General features: G+C 40.5%; 1 protein-coding gene across 2 annotated transcripts in view; it reads left to right on the forward strand.

Moving 5' to 3' along the window:
• Window positions 1-22,190, forward strand: part of ATP10A (ATPase phospholipid transporting 10A (putative)) — a 111,496-nt gene that overhangs the window by 44,272 nt on the left and 45,034 nt on the right. For both annotated transcript variants that reach the window (XR_002443322.1, XM_021412342.1), the window contains exon 3: window positions 18,685-18,770. Coding sequence is in view for 1 of the 2 variants with exons in the window: in XM_021412342.1 (XP_021268017.1) it covers window positions 18,685-18,770 (86 nt within the window). In the remaining variant the exon portion in view is untranslated. The remainder of the gene's footprint in view (window positions 1-18,684; window positions 18,771-22,190) is intronic.

Consider the following 22,190-nt stretch of genomic DNA (forward strand, 5'->3'; position numbering starts at 1 on the left):
TGGAAGGTCATGCAGCTATCCAGAGGGAGCTGGAAAGGCTGGAGGAGTGGACTGACAGGCACCTCATGAAATCCAACAGTGAGAAGGGCGAAGTCTTTAACCTGGGAAGGAACAACCTTGGACACCAGTCTGTGCTGGGGGCTGCCCAGCTGGAAAGCAGCTCTGCAAAGAAGGCCCAGGGGGACCCAGTACTCAAGTTAGACGTGAGCCAGCAGGGCTCCTTCACAGCAGGGGTGGTCCACAGCTTCCTGGGCTGCATGAGGAAGAGTTGGCACCAGCAGGCTGAGGGAGTGGGACAGCTCTGGAGTCTGCGCAATAGGCATGGACGTACTCAACCTAGTCCAAGTGATTAAGGGAATGAAGCATCTCATACAAGGGAAGGCTTAGAGAGCTGGGACTGTTCAGCTCAGAGAAGAGGATGCTCAAGGGGAATCTCATCAATGTCTAAATACCTGAAGGGAGGGTGCGCTGAAGACAGGGACAGGCTGTTTCCAGTGGTGACCAGTGCCAGGACAAGAGGCAGTGGGCAAAAACAGGAACACAGAAGGTTCCCTCTGAACACCAGGCAACACTTCTGTGCTGTGTGGATGATGGACTCCTCATGCAGGCTGCCCAGAGGTCGTGGGTCTCCTCCTTTGAGATCTCCAAAAGCTGCATGGACATGGGCCTGGGCACCCTGCTCTGGATGGCCCTACTTGAGCAGGGATTGAACTACGTGGCCTCCAGAGGTCTCTTTCTACCTCAGCCATCCTGTGATTTGGTGATTCTGTAATATAGCTTTAGCAGGAAAATTGGGAAGGGCTATCCCAGCGATCTCGTGTTTTTTCATGCTCACTGAGGTATAAGTTGCTGATCTCCAAACCAGGCAGCAGAAGACTTTTAATCTGGATTCTCTACAGTTCTACAAGACCTCTAACCTTTTGACTCTGCTTATAAGTGAATGGCCATGTCATTTTCTGCTCAGTTTAAAATTTATCAGAGACTGAATTGGGCCCCACTGGGGAAGAAGGCTGAGGAAAGAATGTCCACCAATCACAGCTGGGTTTATGTGCCAGGCAGCTAAGTCACAGTATTTGTGGCATGGCTTATTCAGCTTACCCTGCTTTACTGAATAACATCTGAGCAGGCATTTTGAAGAAATCAGTTATTGTGTAGATACTTGCAGTCAACTTTGTAAACAACTGACTCTTTTTGCATTTCCATCCTATTCTCCTTCAATATCTTAGTCCCCTGTAGTATAAGGTGAGTATGGAACTTTTCCATCCCAGAACTGTGTTACCAGATGTGTGGATAAGTAATTTCTTGAAATAATTTTTAGATCACTAGATGTCTAGCTATGGTAGTGGTAGGGTCCATAATAATTTGTGAGGGGTTAAACTGGCGTCAGTGACAGAAAGCTCATTCATTTCAATAAAAGCAGTCCTGGGCCCCAAGAAGTCGAGTATTGAAAGAGAGCTTGTGAGAAAACCACACGTGACTAACACCCCTCTCCTAAAATAGCTGAGAAAGCAGGAAATATCCAAGCCCTGGTTCATGTGTCAACTAAGTTGTAGGCAAAGTGCACACCTGCAAGTTCTAAGTCCTCAGTGGCTGCAGCATCACAGAGCTTCTCTGTAACAGTGTCGCATGAATCATCCAGCAGAATGCTTGCCATCCTCGTTAAAGTCATGGCTAAAACCCATCTGAGCACACTGTTAACTCATGCAGCAGCATTACCTTCCTCCTCTCATACTAGTAGAGTTAGGCTCTTACTGGTTCTTGAAGGTGTTGCCCTGCTGGTAGACACTCAGTAGGATGGAGGGAGGGAGCTCCTTGGGAAATGTTCATTGAATGGGAGGCAAACAACCATGTAGCATGGAATTCCAAGGTGACATGTTTTGGAGTAAAATTCATTTCCTGTCTGGGTATATCCAAGTCACCACAACTGGAAAGAATTTATTGTTACATCTCATAAAATACTTTGGAAGATCAACTTTTTCTTGCATCAAATGCTGACCATCTTTTTATCAAACCTCAGCAATGTTTGTTCCCAAGTATTTTATAGAACCTACATCCCAAGCTACTCATGTATTGGACAAGAGTGTTTCTGTGTTTTTGTATTACCATTTTACTCAGTGGAATAACTTTCAGCTATGTTCATTGCTGTTTGGTTCTGTCTCATTCTACAGCCTTGTTGTTCAAGCAGGAAAACAAACAAATAGATTATGTAGTCCTGACCCTCTCTTTCCCACACTGCTAAACTCATCCCCCATTCTCCTTACGGAATAATTGTGCCTGGTCATGTGGCTTATCATGGGACAAGAAACAAAGATATTCTGGAAGTTTCTTCTTAAAATATCAGCTGCCCATAGAAGTCTTTGAATAATGTCTCTGTAGCAGTATCTCAAACATTTAAAAGAAGTTGTGTTACAAAGCTTGGCATTTCTGTGTTTCCTATATGAACTATTTCTGAGAATATGCCAGGGAAGTAGGTCAATAAAGGATAGCTATTTCTATACCCGCTGCCCTACTGGGCATGGGAAAGGAGCAGGGGCAGAGGTAGGACAGTTGTTTCAAGCCACTTTTATGCTTTTCTACTTCTGTCCTGCCCCATACCCACTCATGCGATTTTCAGTCAAGATCTTCATTATCAATTTGGAATTGCTAAGTGCGGCATGCTCTAGGCACTGCTCCTGCAGCCACAGCATGCTCTCCAAAGCCCTTTCGAGAGCAGGGCAAGCCCCAAGCTGTTATGTTGTGCAGAACTGTCCCTTCGAACAGTCACTGTTCTGCCAGCATGGTCTGAAGTCTTGTTTTGTGTCTCATTTCAGGATTAACAGCATAGTTGCAGAGAATGTAACAGGTCTTACAGTGTCCCCCTTCCAGACCTTTGTTTGGAAGGAAAGTACTGTTCTGATCTCTTTCTGGCCTGACTCTTGAAGCAGCAATAAGCAGTTATAGAAGCAGTTCTCATCCTTGTCTCCAGTGTTTTGCAGACATTCTTTAAACACATGCTGAGAAGATCCAAGATCAGCATTTGTGGGCTGGTATTGGACCTCTCCACTTCTGAATTCCAAGAAACCGTTTTCCTTTACAGTGCAAATGACCAGAAATGTTGCTTATTTTAGTGCTGCATTGATTCATCTGAATAATTTTTAGTACACCAAGAACCTACTGTTTGCTAGCTTTGTGTGTTTGTTAACGAATGGGCTCTGTCTAACACAAGACTGCTTTCTGCACGCAGTTCTACATCCTATTGATAGGCAAGCTGTGAAAAGTCATCAATACATTCCTCCTTTGTGGCTTGTACGTCTGACAATTCTAGTTAGAATGTGTACCTTGTTCCTGGACACTCAAGATAGTCAGTCTTGCAAATAAGGAAATCACACAGTAAGCAAGTTGAAAAGGAAAAAAGAATAAAGAGATTTTTTTCAAAGGCCTTGACAGTTTCTCCTCCAAGACTATGAACACTGTGGTCTTGTTATCCTGAAACTGCAGTAGCAGGGCGTGTTAGAAATGTTTTAAATAGTCAGAAATGTATTTCTGCATTTTCTCTCTTGAAAGTTGAAAGGATAGTGGACTGTCCACACTGAAACACAGATCAGAGCTGTGTGTGCAACGTGACACAGCTAGGAGAGAAAGTGCTTCACTAAACCCCCCTGTGGCTGATCTAATGGCATTACCAGTAAGCATCTCCTGAAAAAAAAAAAGAAAAAAGTGTTTCTTGGTATTACATAGTTTCCTTCTAGTTTCTATCCAACCCTCGCTGCTGTCCAGTCACAGCAACAATTTCTGCTGTGCTGGATCTAATCGGAGACACATTTTAAAAGAAGAACCAGTGTTTTCTGTATGACTCTCTGGGTTGCTTTGCCGCCACACCCTGCCTAATTGCGCGTGGAATGTTTTACATGCATGTGAAACGTTTTGTCAGCCGCTCTTCACAGAGTGGATAAGCAGATGCAGCTTTGACTGCAGAAGCTCAAAACTCCCTTTCAGGTCTCATAAACTTGATTTAGGATATTTTGATAGTATAAATCTAGACTCATGAAAAACATTTACATTTTCTTGCTGCTTTGCAGTATGAAACAAACAAAATACTCCACTGTTTTCACTCAGTATGCCTTTCAACGAAGTCCACAAAGACTCACTGTAGATCGTGGAGCAGCTTATGGTTTATTAACCACTGGCCATGTCCTCGATGTTTCTGTGGAAAGCTTCAGTTCAGCTGAAAGCTGAGTTAAGTCTAACAGCTGCCATCCCCTTTGAGAAGGTGCATGTATCCCCTTGAGAGCTGGTGGGGGTAGATGGTGGATTTATTTTCTCTCTTTTTCTCATAAGACTAGACCTTTGTTCAAAACAAACTTGTACTAGCATGATTTAACAGATTTAGATAAGCCATGCAAACAACTTTGTGGCTGCTTATTTATTTTGTCTAAAAAGCAGATTTGAATATGGTCTGCCTGTTTGGAGGATTGATTTGCATGCAGACTAGCACCAAAATAGCTCATCAGACTGATTTCATTACAAGACAGTATATGAACCCTTCTGGAATATGTATAAACTCAGAGCCTGTGCTTACTGCAAGCACATTTGCTCTTTTCTCCCAGCCTGGAAGTTAGGCTGAATTGAGAGCTCAAACTTTCATCCAGCCCTACATGTTGTTGCGTAGTGTTGGAAGTATCTTGGATTCTGCTTAGAAAAGCAGTCCTATATCTCCCTTTTCCAAGCATTAGGGCATTTATACATCCCTTTTTTCCCCCGTGAGCCCTCAACAGAAGCTGTTCCTGAAGAAAAAGGTAAGACTGCTTTTTAGAAGGGCTACACTATAAGCCTGGCTGTGTTGATAGCTGTAGGCTCCACTGTGAGGTACTTTAAGAAGGGCAACTCATGTTTCTTGCATGAAAACAACTCCCAGGGCAGCTCAGTGTCTCAGTGTTGATGTTCCTTTAGAATTCAAACTCTCCTTCTTTCAGCTTTTTTCCTTAAAAAAAGAAAAAAAAAAGAAAGAAAGAAAGAAAACAATTTTCAAGTTTTAATTTAGCCTAAATGGAGCTAAGGTTTCTTGTGTAGCCATCTGTGTTGGTTAAGCTAGCCCAGTTTGCAAGAACAGCTAAAGTAAAATCAGCACAATTCCCAGGCGGACTAACGTTGAACTCACTGATACGAGCTCATTATCTCAGAAAGTTCCCTTGTCACTGCTTGGCCCACTAATAAGCTCACACTGTCATCATGGAGTGATGGTGGGATGGTTTGCATTGGAAGGGACCTTACAGACCATCCAGTTTCAACCCCCCCTGCAATGGGCAGGGGCACCTTCCACTAGACCAGGTTGTGCAAAGCCCTGTCCAGCCTGGCCTTGAACGCTTCCAGGTGTGGGGCATCCACAGCTTCTATGGGCAACCTATTCCAGTGTCTCACCACTCACAGTAAAGAATTTAGTCTTACATCTAATCTAAAACTACCCTCTTTTAGTTTAAAACCATAACAGCTTGTCCTATCACTACGCTCCCTGATTAAAGAGTCCCTTCCATCTTTCTTGTAGGCCCCCTTTAAGTAGTAACAGGCCACAAAGAGGTCTCCCCAGGGCCTTCTCTTCTCCAGATTGAACAGCTTCCTCTGCATTCACAGGAGAGGTGCTCCTACCCTCTGATCATCTTTGTGATGTTCCTCTGGACCTGTTCCAACAGCTCCCTGTCCTTCCTGTGCTGAGTGCCCCAGAGATGTACATAGTATTGCAGGTGAGGTCTCATGAGAGTAGATTAGAGGGGTAGACTCTCCCTCAGCTGAGAACCCTCCCTCAGCCTGCTCGTTGCACTTCTTTTGACACAGCCCACGATACGAATGGCTTTCTGGGCTGCAGGCACACATTGTGAGCTCATGTCAAGTTTCTCATCAACTGACAGCCCAAGTCCTTCTCCTCAGGACTCCTATCGATCCGTTCCCTGCCCAGCCCATATTTGTACTTGAGCTCATCCTGACCCAGGTGTGGGATCTTGCACTTGACCTTGTTGATCTTCATGAAGTTCGCACGTGCCCCCCTCTCAAGTCTGTCTAAGTCCTGCTGGATGACATTCCTTCCTTCCAACATGCTGACAGTACCACACAGCTCGGTGTCATTTGCGTAATTGCTGAGGGTGCACTCAATTCCAATACATGTCACTAACAAAGATACTAAATAATACTGGTCCCAATACAGACCCTTGAGGGACACCCCATGTCACCTGCACGTGGAGCCATTGACCACAACTCTTGTGGTCTGGCATCCAGCCAATTCCTTATTCACTGACTGGTGCTACTTAAATAAGTGGAGATAGTACTCTGTTATAATCAAACAGCTGTCAGCTAATCAGTATACTCAGTCTTATTTAGACTGTAAGTACTTTTACAGGGTAGAATCAGGCCACGTGAACAGTGAATGTATTTCTAGCATCTTTAGGGGATTATGCTGTGTGCCTTCTTTTTTTTTTTTTGCATTATTTTGAAATGGTTTTCAAGGCTAGGAAAAATGTCTTGAAAACTCCTGATATGCACATGTTAAAACAGAAGATTAGTGCTCCATCCCACACACATTTACAAAATTAGATCTCCTTGAGGGAAAAAAATAATTTTAAAAAAATAACCAAATAAGCAAAACAAAATAATGCTTTTCCCTATGCACTATGATTATATTAAATTAGAGGATATTTTTTACATTTTAGCTAAAATTTTAGTGAAATGAGTCTTCTGTGTACTGCAAAATACTTGCATGTCAAAACCATTGAAGTCCCTTGTTAAAGATAACACCAAGAATGTTCAGTAAATTACTTTGATGAAGATTGAATCACTTTGAAAACCTCTGCAGCCATACTGTTGCATCTTTTTTTTGGATAGCACCATGTTCAGAGATGAATTTTGTGGAAACTGGGGATACCTGCAGTTAAAGAGGAAGCAACTACCTTCTTACCTCCTCAGTGAGAAGGAAAACACATGGAGAGCAGCAGCATGCAGAATGTCATGTTGCAGGGCAGGATCTGAGCCAGTGCTTTGACAAACCTTTGCGCGTGCTAAGAATCCTAGAGGACTGAGGAGAACCATTTTTCAGTTGGCTATTTGACCATGGCAGGCAGTCTCAAACTGAGAGGTGAGGGGAAAGGATGCAAATAAAAACAACTAAAGAATGATGGCTCACTTCCTGCTCAGCCAGTTTCGAGCAAGGTCACCATCTTTTTCTGGTTTCCACTGTGCAGGTGTCTAGGCCACAGGTTTGACTGTCAAGAGAGATTAATTAGAGGGACAAAGAATTTGAATAAGACCAAATTTTTGATATCTTAATCTTATCACTGGGAGCTGAGTTGGGTAGAGAGTTCTGAATGGTGCTGAGTACTTGACTTCTACCACTGATGTTGACTGGTTATGTTTTTGTGTTTAAATACAAGTGAAAGGGGCTGAAGTGATGAATCTAAGTTTGAATGGCTGCAAGGGATCTCCCATTCCTTGGGCAGTCAATCCAGCACTGGTGGAAGAGTGGTAATGCCATGTAAGGAAACGTGTTGCACCAGTGCTTGTGATGCAGCTGACATCTAAAAGAGGTGGAAAACTTCATTCTCCGTACGGCTAGTCCAGCATCTCCTCATTCTGCTGTTTCTCTGAAAAAAGTGTCAGAAAACAAGAGAGCATTTCAGGTATATAGAGAAAATGAAATACTGTACTGCTTTTCTACTAGAGAGAAGTGAACAAGAAGAGGTTTTCCCATTAAATTCATCTTTTTCTTTATTGCTTTCTCATGACTTTTCTGATCTCCTAGCCTAATTCAGTTTTACTAAACAAATTTATTTTTGGAACTGTTTATTCCTTTGCCATACATTGGCATCTCAGCTGAGCATGGGAAATATCTGGAATACCTGTTCTCAGAAATTAGATTTTATAATGTAATGCTGAGAACTCTTGATTTGAGCGTCAGGAGCTTTGAACTGAAAATACATCATATCACATTTGTCTCTGAAAGCACAATCCCATTTGGCAGTATCAGTGATTAGGAAAAGGCAGAAGAGCTTTATTTTATAGAACAGAAGGGTTCACAGTATTGAGGTATGTATAACTGCAGAGTGATAGTGTGGTCACACTTTCCTTTGTTAGCACCAAAGTGGGGAAAGGGTCTCCTTTTCTACCAGAAAAGGCAGAGGAACATAATGAGGAACTCCTGTATTTATCTCAACATTTAGGATGTGAACCTTGATTCCACTTCTCTTTTCTCCACCAGCTACCCTCCGAGTCTTATACACATTTTAGTACTGATAAGGCCACGGAGAGCTGTAGACGTTTGCATAAAATGTTGTTTACATGGGAAGTGGCTGGCCATGTGTCTCTAAACTGTTATTTCAAGAAATTCACAAACATTTCCATTCATTCTTTGTACTCAAGTTCATACTTTCAGGCTCTGTTACGACTCTGTGATGGTCAGACACTTAGTGTATGTGTATGTGCCCGTGAGAAAGCTATGATTGTTTTATAGGTACGTGACTCGAGTTGATACTGTTCTCCACACAGTTATAGTGCTCGTACTTCCTTTTGTTTTTGACTTAAAAGCATCAGTAGTGTATGGAGATTTATAGACAGCAGTGCTAATGTGTTAATTCAGCTTTCTTAACGACATAGTGATGGACTGTTGTATATCAAAGAGTAGAACAGTTACTCTTTTGCCTTCTAAAAGGAAGAGATTTTTGTGTTTCACGTACAGCATGGTTAGAAAGCCCATATAAGTTGTCTTGAACATTTACCAGCCCCTAGTTAACTTTTCCAGGCTTCTTTGCTTCTTATTTTTGGCATGATTTGATTAAGTAGCAGATTCAAAACCATGTCCCAAGTGGCTAAGTATGCTTGTACACCTACATAGCAGCATGGCCTGTATGGCCACAATCACATAGGAAGTTCCACACAAATGTGCATAACAACTTCTTCACAGTGAGGGTGACGGAGCACTGGAACAGGCTGCCCAGAGAGGTTGTGGAGTCTCCTTCTCTGGAGACGTTCAAGACCCACGTGGATGCCCATCTGTGCAACCTGGTCTAGGGAGCCTGCTTTGGCAGGGGAGTTGGACTTGATGATCTCTAGAGGTCCCTTCCAGCCCCTACAATTCTGTGATTCTCTGATTCTGTGATCACAGGGATCCAACTTACAGGCTGCTGCAGTGTAACAGGAATGGATAAAAATGACTTCGTCCTGCTGTTAAAAACATGGAGGTGGGTCATGTCAGCTCTTAAGCAACAGAAACCAAATGGATTATGTCCTGCTGCTCCACAAGAAACTGGATCAGAAATCTTTAAGATTTCAAAGGAGGTGCCTCGTAATAGAACAAGTGGAAATGGTTTCAAATTAAAAAGAGGGGAGATTTAGATTGGATATAAAGAAGTTTTTTACACTAAGGGTGGTGAGGCACTGGCACAGGTTTCCCAGAGAGGTGGTGGATGCCCCATACTTGGAGACACTCAAGATCAGGCTGGACAGGGCTCTGAGTGACCTGATCTAGCTGTAGGTGTCCCGTTTCATTGCAGGGGAGATGGACTAGATGACCTTTTAGGGTCCCTTCAAACTCAAACTATTCTGTGATTCTATAATGTCATGGAAGAAGAAGAATTACACAAAGAAACATATGTATTCATTGATGTTCTTTCTCCCTGTTGGTCTTACTCCTGACATTTTTTCTCATTGGTTGCACTTCCACATCTTTATTGAATGTTTATAATCGTGAGTATTTCCATAAGGAACCAAGGAAGACAGCTAGTCTGGGATGTTTGTATGAGAGGAAGGGGCTCTGCTGTTCTGTTATACTCTTATCCAACAGCTTATATTCATGTACACTTTAACTCCATGCTTACTTAACATAGAGTCAGTGAAGGCACATAGAGTCAGTGAAGACAAGACCAAACAGGAACTTCCTAACCACTGTGTGCGCCGAAGCATGAGGCTGGCTGCAGCACTGAGTAGAGAACTGAACCTTAATCCCTACCCGTGTGGTTCGTGTTCATCCCCCTCAGACCATATCCCAGTTCTGCTGTCCCTTTTTGCAGCTGTCAAGGCCATCATGAATTTCTTTTCATAAAAACTGTACAATCAGTTGGCATCTAAATAAATCACCCATTGAATTCCTTGAGTTTATGAAGAGGTGCACTTGTGCATTTCCCTTTGCTTCTGCAGTCTTGAACATGTTGATCGAAAAGGAATTTGATGAGTAGAATGGATAATAGATGAGCACAGAGCAGAAAGCAGAGTCCTTGCCTGAAGTGCTCTGCAGTTCTCCCAGCTTCCGTCATGCATATGCATGCCAGCCACAGCCTTGCTGCTCCTGGAGAGGCTGTTAATCCTTCCATTCTCCCACCCAGCCCCTCAGCAGGGCCATGGGGGACATAGTGAAACTGCCAGGGTGAAGTGGTGAAGGTGCATTCTCAGTGCTGTTTGCATCCGGAGAGAGGATGAAGGTGAGGGATGAAAGATGTTGTTACAAGATAAAATTCTAAGTGCAGACAGCATGCCAGCAACCAGCCTGGAGATGTGTTTCTTGGGTATATAACTGCACGCTAGAGACACTTGTGGAAAGGCTGACGAAACTGTAACAGTGCTGATTTGAATGCTGCCCTGTAATATTCAAAATTAAAGGTCTGTTTTCATTAGGACTGCTTTTTTCCCTGGCTTCAAACACCTCCAGGGATGGGTCATCCACAGCTTCTCTGGGTAACCTGTTCCAGGGCCTCACCACAGTCTGAGTAAAGAATTTCTTCCTAACATCTAATCTGAATCTCCCCTCTGTTTAGTTTAAAACCATTTCCCCTTGTCCTGTCACTATCTACTGTAAAAAGTTGATTTCCCTCCTCCTTATAAGCTCCCTTCAACTACTGGAAGGCTATAATGAGGTCTCCCAAGAGCCTTCTGTTCTCCAAGTTAAATGTCCAACTCCCTAAGTCTGCCTCCATAGGAGAAGCGCTCCAGCCCTTTGATCATCTTCACAGTCCTCATCTGGAGCCAGTCCAACAGTTCCACATCCTTCTTGTCCTCGGGGGCCCCAGAACTGAATGCAGTACTCCAGATGGGGCCTTATGAGGGTGGAGTAGAGGGGGACAGTCACCTCTGTCCCCCTGCTGGCCACCCCTCTTCTGATGGAGCCCAGGATACAGTTGGCCTTCTAGGCTGCACGTGCATACAAGTGGTTTCCTTACTGCTCCGCAGCAGTGCTGTGTTCAGTGAACTGATTTCCTTCACATCACTGTAATTTTCAGTGCACTGCTAAGGCTTACCATCACCCTGAGTGACATTAGAACTTGCATGTCTGTATTTTCAGCGTTGTTAATATTTTTTTAATACTGTTGTCCTTTGACTGTCTGAAAGCAGTTTCTTCTACTGTCTGTCATAGGCAGTCATAGGTCTTCCTAGACCTTATTAACAATGCATTTCTTTCTCTGCAGACTGACTATTGTGCTGTTCTCCCCTGCTATTTTCTACAAAGAGGAAAACTGTTAATTATGTCAGCAAGAGGAAGATCGGCCCCCTAACATATATTTGCCTTGCTCAGCTGTTCCAGTGTTTCTAAATACTGGACATCTTTGTTCCATTTAAACAAATAGAACTGAAAAAAAAAAAAAAGTTATAGTAATAGTTGTCACTGTGGAAAACAAAGCTATTAAATGTCCGATGTACAGCTGGATCTGTTTAGTTCCTAAATAGCATAGATCAAACTGTTTCTTCCTTTTCTTGTGAATTAGTGGCACAGATAAATTCTGCCAGTGACTTATGCAGTTTTGACCTTAAAACATTTCAGTGTTCTAGTATATGAACACTCTGCATGGTTTGGATATGTAAAATCAATATCTAATTCCGATTGCATGTTAATAAAGGGTCAGATTAGTTTTTTATTGTACATGTAGGGTAATGCTAAATAAAGCAGTAATAGGATGGACTGATGCATTAGGGAGATGCATTCTTATTGCACTTAAAAGCTTTTAAACTGGAAACCTGTTTTCTTTTGACTGAGGCTGATTATTGTATGTTAAATATTTCCTCTGAGTTGTCCCCATCACTCCATTTCTCTCTTCTTGTTTCCTCCAAACGTATACCCCAGAGCCCTTATCCAGCAATTGTACTGCGGGGCAAAGTCTGGGTAAGTTCCATACCATAGGAAATAAACAGAATATGATAAAAAAAGTAGCTGTCACTGTCATCCAAGGGCATCATGGTGTGCACATGCTGTCCTAGCGGAAGGAAGGACTGAACATCCAACTCTGGTTTCTGCAGCAGTAAAGTAGGGCAGATGAATAAAGGAAAACCTTTTAATAACTATGCATTATTGCTATCACTAACAAGCCATTAAATCTCCCATACAGCACACATTTAACGAAGGGGAATATGTTGTTTCAACACCATAATTGTCGAGCTAACTCATTTGGCAGGGCAGCCTGTTTTGCTTCTTGAGCTCTGACAGTTTTGTGAGGTTGCCAGGAGTGCTGGAAAGGCTGGCATTTCAGTGTAGAGATTCAGAATGATCTCACAGCTCCAAAGTCATGATGGAGAGAGCTAAATTCCTTTACCTTTTTCTGAGACAGATGCCTGTAATGACTGGATCTGTCTACCTATTGGTTTCTCACTCTGTAAAAAAGGCACTGGAACATTTTCTTCCTTGCAACATTTTGCCTTGTTAGGATATAAGCTTTTCACAGGGTGGTATATCAACAGTCACCAGAGGTATAAGGGACAGTGGTGTGTTTTAAGGAAAATTTAAAAAAAAACACCTTTCCTTCAGCTTTCCTGTATGTTTTCCTCTCCTTTGTACCTCTGTGCTTCCCCCAGAGACACATCCTAATTATTGCAGACCTACATTATTGTTTAAAATGGAACTCCTTATCAGGCTTAAAAGGTTTCAGTAGAGCATTGTTAAAGCCTGGTCACAAAACTCTTTACATCTGCAGTTTAAATGAACTTTAATTTGAAATTCAGCTTTGAAAGAATCAGTATTTAACAGATTTTTGCAATGTGACTAAGTCTACTTACGTAAGGAAAACAAGCTTTTCCATTACTGAATTTAGAGTAGGAATGAATTTCCCTACGTTTTAAGAAATCTGAAGGAGTAAGATTTATGGGCAGGGTACTCTAGCAAGAAGACTCCTGAAGAAATTAAATACATAATGTGGAATCCCTGAGTACATAAATATATCCCTGAGTACCTAATATAAGTATCATTGTGTGTCCTTTTGACAAGTTTGAACCTTTCAGAAATGCGTATGAGTTACTAAAATGTCAGCACTTTTTCAGAGGAAGACAGTGAACTAAGGCTACTTTGTCAAAGTCAAAATGTGAAGTCAAGCACTGGATGAAAATCAGTTTCTTAACTGAGTTAAATCTCTCTCTTTTTTTTTTTCATTTTGGTATGCCATAATTTGCCAGAAGAATTAAGCAAGAAGTGGTCTTTGTTCTTCTGAAGTATCTTCTCCATCACTTTATTCTCCTGTTTTCAGAATGAAATTGCTAAGAAAGCATTCGTATTGATTGGGTGGATAATATGTAGTCACTGAAAGCTTTGGAATACAGGATGTAAACAACCATGATGTGGGGATATGTGTGAATGTTTTATGCATTTGTGACTGACAAAGTAATGTACTTCTTTATTTCTATACTTCTGGAACTCTCAAACCATATGGGAAGAAATGATTGAAACCTCTATTTCACATCTTTCAAGACCTAATTATGATCTATCTGTAAAAAAAGAATTGTGTTGTACCATGATAGTCACAGTAAAAGTTTCCTGGGTTCTGCACATCATTGTATGAGGCCTGCCACCAGTTTCATCTCGTAATCCCCCATGCACAGGCCTGTGATCATCCAGTTTTTCAGACAGTATTTACCAGCCATCCAGCTATTCCTTACATTCTCCAGAGCAAAGGCAAGCAGACACATTTCTTGTGTTCAGTGTTTCAAGAAACTTGCATACTCCTGTCAGTGTGCAGGTGGTACATCTTGGACCCCTGTTGTAGAGTGATATTGCTGTCACACCGTGATGGCAATGTGAAATTAGAACCCAAGATAAGGAACAGCATCAGTCTGAAAGACAACAGAGAACAAAATTGGAGCCCAGATGAATGATGCTTGGAACTGTGTGTGTTGTATCAAAAAAGCAGGAGTAATGCCTAACATTTGGAAAAGAGTGAAATTAATCATTTTTTTTCATGAATCTCCAACTGCTAAGATAGCATGAATAGCATGGGCAGACAAGTTCACACTGGTCCCATTTCCTCAAATGAAACGGAAACAAGGATTCAGCTCCCTTTTTGGCTTCATGCAAGACAAATTGGATTTCTTGGCTCCTAATTGTCATCTGTCTCTCATACTGACGATCTTTCACAGTTTCAAAGAGAATTTGAAGTTGATTGGACTGGAGGGGAATATGGTTGCATGCAACCTTTGAGCATTAACACAGGTGTAAAAAATGTTTGGGTACTGGTTGCTGTTTCTTTTTTCCTTTAGAGTGATTTAACGTGTTTGGCTTTCCTTAGACTTCTATATACATGGTGCTCATGCTGTCTATTTTTTTTTCAAAGTTAACACTCACATGAATTAGTATAAACATTTCGAGACCTTCTTTCAGACTTTTTGTTTCTCTAATCGTCTTCATGTATCCTTTCAAGCATAGTTTTCTGTGATATCCTGACAACCACCAGTTTGTGCTCTGAATTAAACCCTGCCTAGTAGTAAGAACTCTGCTTAAAGGATAAGCAAGGTATTTTGCCTTACTTATGGTTTACAGGGATTTACCTGTAGAAATAATGATATTAATATAAATTTATATTCTAGCAGAATACAAGAATATGAAGGAGAACAAGTTGTTCAAGAGAAAAATCTTACTGACATGAATGTAGTGGCCTTAAGTTGTGCCAGGGAAGGTTCAGGTTGGATATTGGGAAAAAGTTCTTCTCAGAAAGAGTGGAGAGGTGCTGGCACAGGCTGCCCAGGGTGGAGTCACCATCTCTGGAGGTGTTCAAGAAATGTTTGGATGTGACAGTGAGAGACATGGTTAGCAGGCATGGTGGTGATGGGTTGATGGTTAGACTAGATGATCCTAGTGGTCTTTTCCAACCTTAAAAATTCTGTGATTCTGTGATAATTAAGCCCTAGCCATTGCTGTCCAGTAATTTTGTGTGATACTTTGGGAAAGTTATTTGGAGTCAGAAAGTCTCTCAGATTTATTTCAACCAGAAAGTCAGTTGTTCAAATCAACAGTGCACAAGGCACAAGCCTGGGAGACATGCAAAGGTGCCGTATGATAGGTGTACATACTGTATAGTACGTATGCTAAAAAAGAAAAAAATCACCTCTGGCTGCTTTTTGTGAGTAGCCTGATGTTGTTATGTCTTCTTGGAGACAAATAAGTCAATTTTTTAGGGAAACTAGGCACTGGAAAGCCTCAAATAAAAAAAATACCAATCTGGCTAAGCATGAAACTTTGCATTCTCTCCAGGCTGTGGCAGGTTTAATACCTACCAGTTCTGTACATGGGAAGTAAAACACTTGAAAATCTAGCATAGGAGATAACCACTGCACAAAAGTTGTTATTTTGACCATGTTTTGATCGTGTAGTCTGTGTCTTAACAGTGATGCACTGCAAGAGAAAAATTAAAGATACTGGTGGAGAGTTTCTTTTTTTCATGTACTTTTACCTAGAAAACAACAGAAATCGTGATTCATGCACTAGAAAAGCTGTGCTTTTGTTTTAACTTCCTTCTAGCTGCAGCTTTCCATAGCTTTAATATAGTAGAATATTATCATGGTTTGTTTCATTTGTTATTGAAGTGTGGGTACCAGCCTAAAAACGAACAGAACTTTGATTACGTTAGCTTTCTGCTTCTTTATAACCACTGAAAGCAGTCACACACAGGCAGTTTAACGTATTTGTTCTTTTGTTTTCCAAAAGCATTTTCACATCAAAACACTGCTGTCAGCTATAATATACAGTGTAAATCTGCACTTCCATTTCACAGGGAAGAGTTGCAGCTATTTTATTTATTAATAAACCAAAGAACCTTTGCAATAAATCAGAGTTTAGCTGCTTTGTTCCCTTACGTAAACTACTGTTCTAATTGGATTTTCTCCCCTCCCAGATATTATCTGGTTAAAGACCATAATCACGTATTTCAAGTTAATTGTAACAGAACACAAGTACACAGACGGTTAGATTTAACGATTTGGGACTTTTCGTTCCAAAACTGAGTCATAAACACAAAGAACCCAACAAACAGGAGAAAAGAGCGTGTTGCATCGTAATGATGTAGAGGTTGGGTAGGTTTAGTCCTCCCTAATCTTGACAGAGATCTTCAAGATCCTTCCTTCTTTTTTTTTTTTTTTTTATTTGTGAAGACCTTATCTCTAGTTTTTAAGCAGATTTTTTTCTTATTTGTAAAGTTGTTGGCTTTGCTGACATGAATTCATAGCAGAACGGAAGTTCAGCTGTAAAAGTGAACGTTAATACATCTGTATGGTGCAGAAAGGCGTGCTCTCTGTGATGATTTTAGCAGCCAGCGAAAGCTTGCACTTGAAAGATTACACTGATTTTTGTTGTGAAGTGTCTCCAGGATTCTCTCAGAGACATTCAGCAAAGGTGCTGAGATTTCTTTCTTTTCTTGTTTTAAGACCGCTGAATGAAAATTTGTGCTAAATGAACAAACACTTTTATCAATGTGTGTATTATAAGGAGAAGACAGTAATGCTTCCCTTTCCTGTCTGTTCTTCCCCTCCAATTTGCAAATGCAATTTAAACTACCGTGGTGGTTCTGCTTTACCACAATACTTAGAGAGAGAGAGAGATTATTACTGAAACACTTTGAGCAGTATTTGTAGGTTTCTTCCGTTACTTTGGTGGTGGTGCAGTGTCTGTAGATGTGCACCTTAGAAAGCAGAAGGCAAGGACTCAAGAGGTAGTAGTGCCCAGATTAAGGGATGTGGTAACAGATCTCATATGCTGAGACCTGGAAGCTTCACAATACCTATTCCAACCAGCGATTCTTTCCTTGGGACTACTAATAGCTTTACCTATCTGCAGGGAGTAGCTGAGGAATAAGGCTCAAAGGGGATGAACATGCAGCTTTACAGAGTCTGCCCTGTTCTAAAGTCTAATGAAAGTTTAGGTGCCTCTGCAGGACTAGATACTACTGAACATTTCCAGAATCAAACTCAGTCACCTAGAGGAGTTTATGGTTGATCAGGAGAAATATCCAGTGAGCTTAAATAACAACAGTAGTTCTTGTGGAGATCATCTGGATTTCTTGCTGAGTCTCAGGTACCTGACTGCCAACTTTGATATAATTTAGGAAGTCTGATTCTCAGCGTGGCTCAAAGCTGGCCTCTGTTTTTATTGCTTTTTTTCCCCTTGTTTACAAGTTCAGTTTTGCATATAAAAGAGATTCTTCACTCTTGTGTGCTGTAGCTGTCTCAAAGTGACAGCCCAGCTTCCCAGTTCTCTTAACATCTCTTGTTTCTCAAAATTACAGTAAAGGATTCTAGCAGTGTTAGATTTGGGTGGTTTGAATTGTCTCCTATGTACTGTAAGTTGGTCTTTCTTCCAAGGGTATTTGGTAAAATTCTTCATCTCCCTTTAAGGATTACCACTCATTGTGATCCTAACATATTCTCTGATCTCTTTTATTTCTTATTTAAAATGTAGTTTCTTTCACTTCTTCTGAATTAAATCAATATTAAAAAAATATACATATTTGAGACACCTGTGGGTTTCAGAGAAGCTGAAAAGAGAGCTGAAACGTTTGTCTCTCGGTTACTATTTCTCAGGAAGCCTTTCCTGTAAAATAGTGATTGGAGTCTACAGCTGCTCAGCAAAACCGTAATAAAACATAATATTTGCAGTGTTATCACTGTTGAAGATTGAATAAAATGATGATTCATAATTGATTCTTTCATTCGGTGGGTAAAGCAGTTTCCTAAGGGTAGTCTGCATTTCTGGAGACAAACAGATGTCTCAGCAGCAGAACCAGGTATCTCTCGTTTAACTGCATGGCTTATTTAATCTGTCAAAGAAGAAAGATTTTTATTTAACAAAATCAAATAATTATCCTGTGGTAGGATGTTTTAACTCTGACACAACAAGGTGTTGCCTACAGGTAAACAAATCTGCAGTCAGCAAAAATACCAGCTTTGGACTAATGAGCTAGAGAACCAAGGTTTTAGCTGTTAGGAAATAGTTATTTTGCTATAAATGTCTAATTTACTGTAGAAGATGAATTTCTTTATTATTAATATAAAGCAATTAAGAATTCTACCTAATATTTCAAGAACTCATGTTAGCTTTGTCATAATAGACACTGTATTGACTTACGCAGTAATTTCACTGTACGTGGTATATAATGATTCTTTTGAGTATTTTGAGCCTTCCCAGAGAAATTTTGTTTTTCCACTCCACGCAAAATTCATTTGACTTGTGGTTTTGGATTCTTTTATCTAGTGCCTTTAGAAGCTCATACTCTTTCACAAAAAAAGTAAGGGAGACTTTGCAAAGCACCTACAGAAATTTGGTGTTCCTCAGGTCCCTTTGATTTTCAGTGCCAGCGGTCAGTGTCATTCATCTGACTGCCTTTAAAAAAAAATTGGACTTTGAGATATTGAGAAAGCTTTTTAAGAAAGTGGTTCTGGCTATAATTTGCAAGTCTTTGCAATAAGTAATTAATACTTTTATTATTTCAGGACTCAGAATTTGACCCCTTGAAGTTCACCAGTGTCATTGAATGCGAGAATCCTAACAACGACTTAAGTAGGTTTCGAGGTTCCATGTGAGTATTTCATGTAATATCTTTTGGTATACACTCCCTTCCTCTGATACAGAATAAAATACTTGCTGTTTTGGTTTGGTCTGTGTTATATAAGCTGTGTCATTGTCACTGCTGAATATCCTCTCCTCCAAGGGAGTTGTAGTTGTTAGCTTTGATCAATTTACACTCCAGAATCAGTTTACGCTCCAGAATGAGTGCATGAAGTGGTGCAATTGCAGCCTCTATTCTCCCTTTCCCACCCCCCATGGATCAAAAAAAGCCAGTTTGGAAGTGGTAGGAAATAGAAAAGCAGTCCAAGAGGGCCAACAAACAAGCACAATCTGTTTTACTCTCTTTTTATGAAGATGTGTCTGTTTGATGTTTCTTTTAATATAAGTGTCATTGAGGAAAATTAGAATAGGAAACTGATATTTGTCCAGCTATGGCAATATTCCTTTCTTCTCACTCAGACAAAATAAAACAATTGTACATTACCATGCAGAATTATGTACAACCACTTAACTTAATTCTAAACAAACAGAGCTACGTTAACTGGGTGCTCATCCCTGCCCGATTTGTTCTGCTCGGAAACAAACAAGAAATGTTTTAGTATGTACACAGCACTTTGCTTCTAATGTAACCAGGACTGCAGTGTAGGCATGCCAGCACTAGCAGTTACTTAAGAGATGCACTCTTGTGTTTTTCTATAGTCTTCATACAACATGAGATCCCAGGATACTGAATATTTTTTTGTCTAAATTTTAATTAAAAGCGCTAAACAGACACTAATTCTTTTTTAGAATACCATAATTTATCATCTGTTTGGATTGGAAGTGATGAGCACTATTGAATTGTGTAAATGGTACAAGGATTGAAAATTGCTGGGGCTTAGGGAGTTTTTTTATAATGATGCTATTTACCAGCTCAGTTACTACTCTGAGATGTCACAGATTGTGTAGGATGTACTGTCAACTGGTGTGAATCAGTCTAGCTTTTTCAAAACTACATCAAGTTGTAGTGTGGGAAAATGTGTTCCTTTATTTAACAGCACAAAGCCCTACAGTTCATGTAAAGATAAAAGTTTAGGATTAGACACTGCTGTGTGAGAGTGTGGAACTGTCTACATTAATAGAGAGCCTGCTGTACTCCAGAAATGACATTTCCAGATATGGAAATGGAAAGTTTGGCAACTTTTCTTGCACACCTCATGTGTTTGAATCGCAGTTCCCAAATATTGAGCATAGGATAATAGAATGGTTGGAGTTGAAAGACACCTTTAAAAATCATCTAGTCCATGGACTGGGATATCTTTCACTAGTTCTGAGTGCTATAGAAGATACACATAAATTTGTCTTAAATTATGTATTTATTTATATACTCCATGTGGATAAGTTCAGTATCATGTAAGTTACAGAGACAAGTTATGTAGCAAATAACACCATAGAATCTTCTGGAAGGCTGTTTAACAAATGACATGAATGTATTTTTGCACAGCAAAAAGTCAAGACATCACTTGTGAATCTGACAAAAATCATCAGATGATTTCCAGGTGTCATCAGCTATGCTCCAAGACGTTTACAGCTAAAGGTCTATGGGACATTTGAAGGGAAGAAGGACCAGTTGTCCACAAATAAACTCTCAGTCTCCAAGTTTGTCAATGGAGAGAGAGGTTTTTGATTTTCTTCATTAGTATCATGAAATCATGGTTATACTTCATGTTAGCAAAATGGATAGTAATTAGCACATCTAAGTAGAAGCATGTAATTGCCATGTTAAAATCAAATCTTAACTCAAAATCTTACCATTGGTCACTGCTTGAAAGACAGATCCAGATAGCTCCTAGTTGACAGTAGCTCAACTGAAAAGAAATGCTACTAGGCTATTTAAATAAGAATGCTGTGAACACGGTAGGTTTCTATTTCTGAAGAAGTCTATCTTTTTGTGTTTGAAATATGAAATGTAGTTCTCATGTCTATGTTGACAATTTTTAGGGGACTATAAATATTTGTGTGTGTGTGCATATTGTAAAAATTCTGAAGTGGTCGTTATAGATAATCAGTGTAGCACAGGCAGCTCATAGTGAGAAAAGATACGATAATACAAACCAATAAAAATACTGTAAAATGCATTGAGATAGGCCTGTCCCTATCCTATCTATGTCTACAAAATAGTAGCATACACATTACTACACATAACTTCTTCAGTTACACTGGCACGACCTGCACTGAACGCGCTCTGGATGTGCAAATGGGCAGGGAGACTGCCTGCCCTGAAGTGCTTGCTTCAGTGTTGTTCTGCTGTTTCTGCACCCTCGTGTATCCCAAGCATATTTACTCTGTAAGAAATCTTCTGGGTAAAAAGAATAGAGTAAAACCTAACATGCCCTCTGCCTGCTTGGGTCTAGCCAGAGTATGTACAGTATGCACGGCAAACATTCAAAAATTCTGTACCAGCTTCCAAAAATAACAAAATTGGCCTCAAAATCTTGTTCCTACCTTTTTTATGTGTATGTGTGCAAGGGGAAAGGGGAAGTCATAGTTTGCATTCCAGCTTCTCAGCTTTTCTCTGAAAGGTAAAAGGCTTTTTTGTAAGAAAAGCACAGAAATATTTATCTAACCATGCGGCATCAGAAGATTTACTTGGAAAGTTCCAAAATGAATGTAGGAAGGAACAATAATAGCAATAATAGGAATGCATGCATGCACTTCTGTTTCAAATCCTTGACCTGAGTTTGCAGGACCGAAGTAATTTCAAATCACATTACAATCTTTTTAAGGAAAAGAAATGTATTAACTTACATGTCAATATCTCTCTGACAAGCTCTAGTGGTACAAAGACCATGAGAATACATTTCAATCAGCACTGGGAGTCAGGAAGGTTCTTTTCAGTGTGTCATGGTTTTATGATTTTTGGTTATCAGTATTTCACATCGTAACATCATGTAGTGTATTGGGAGTTAAAGAGTTAATGCTCCAGTTCTGTGGATCGTGGATAGTTCTGGGTACCTGGTTCTCAGAAGAGAAGAACTACATTCCCCAGAGGACTTTGCTGTTATGTTACTATTTTCCGTTCAGAGGGAAAGATAAAACTGTTCTCATATCACGAGACATTCTCCCCTCTTCTCTTCCCGACTCTTGTCCCGGCAGCATCTTGCTCCCCAGCCGTCTCACCATCGGTACTAGAGTAAGGCCTACCTTAATTTTGGACACTCTCTCTCATTTTATTGGATTTATTAGCTTAAATTGTAATTGTATTGTATTATAGTGTGTTATTTTGCATTCCGATATCTTATTTAGTAAATGAGTTTGTTTCTCCCCAGATCGTTGCCGCTGTTTTGTTTTTAGGCCCATCTCCCTACCCTTTTCCCTTTTCCCTTTCCCGGGGCATGGGTCCATGGGTCCCCCACCCCATTAGTCACGGAACTGGGCAGAACCAGCCCGT

This window comes from Numida meleagris, chromosome 1 (assembly GCF_002078875.1).
Source record: "Numida meleagris isolate 19003 breed g44 Domestic line chromosome 1, NumMel1.0, whole genome shotgun sequence".
Classification (NCBI taxonomy): domain Eukaryota; kingdom Metazoa; phylum Chordata; class Aves; order Galliformes; family Numididae; genus Numida; species Numida meleagris.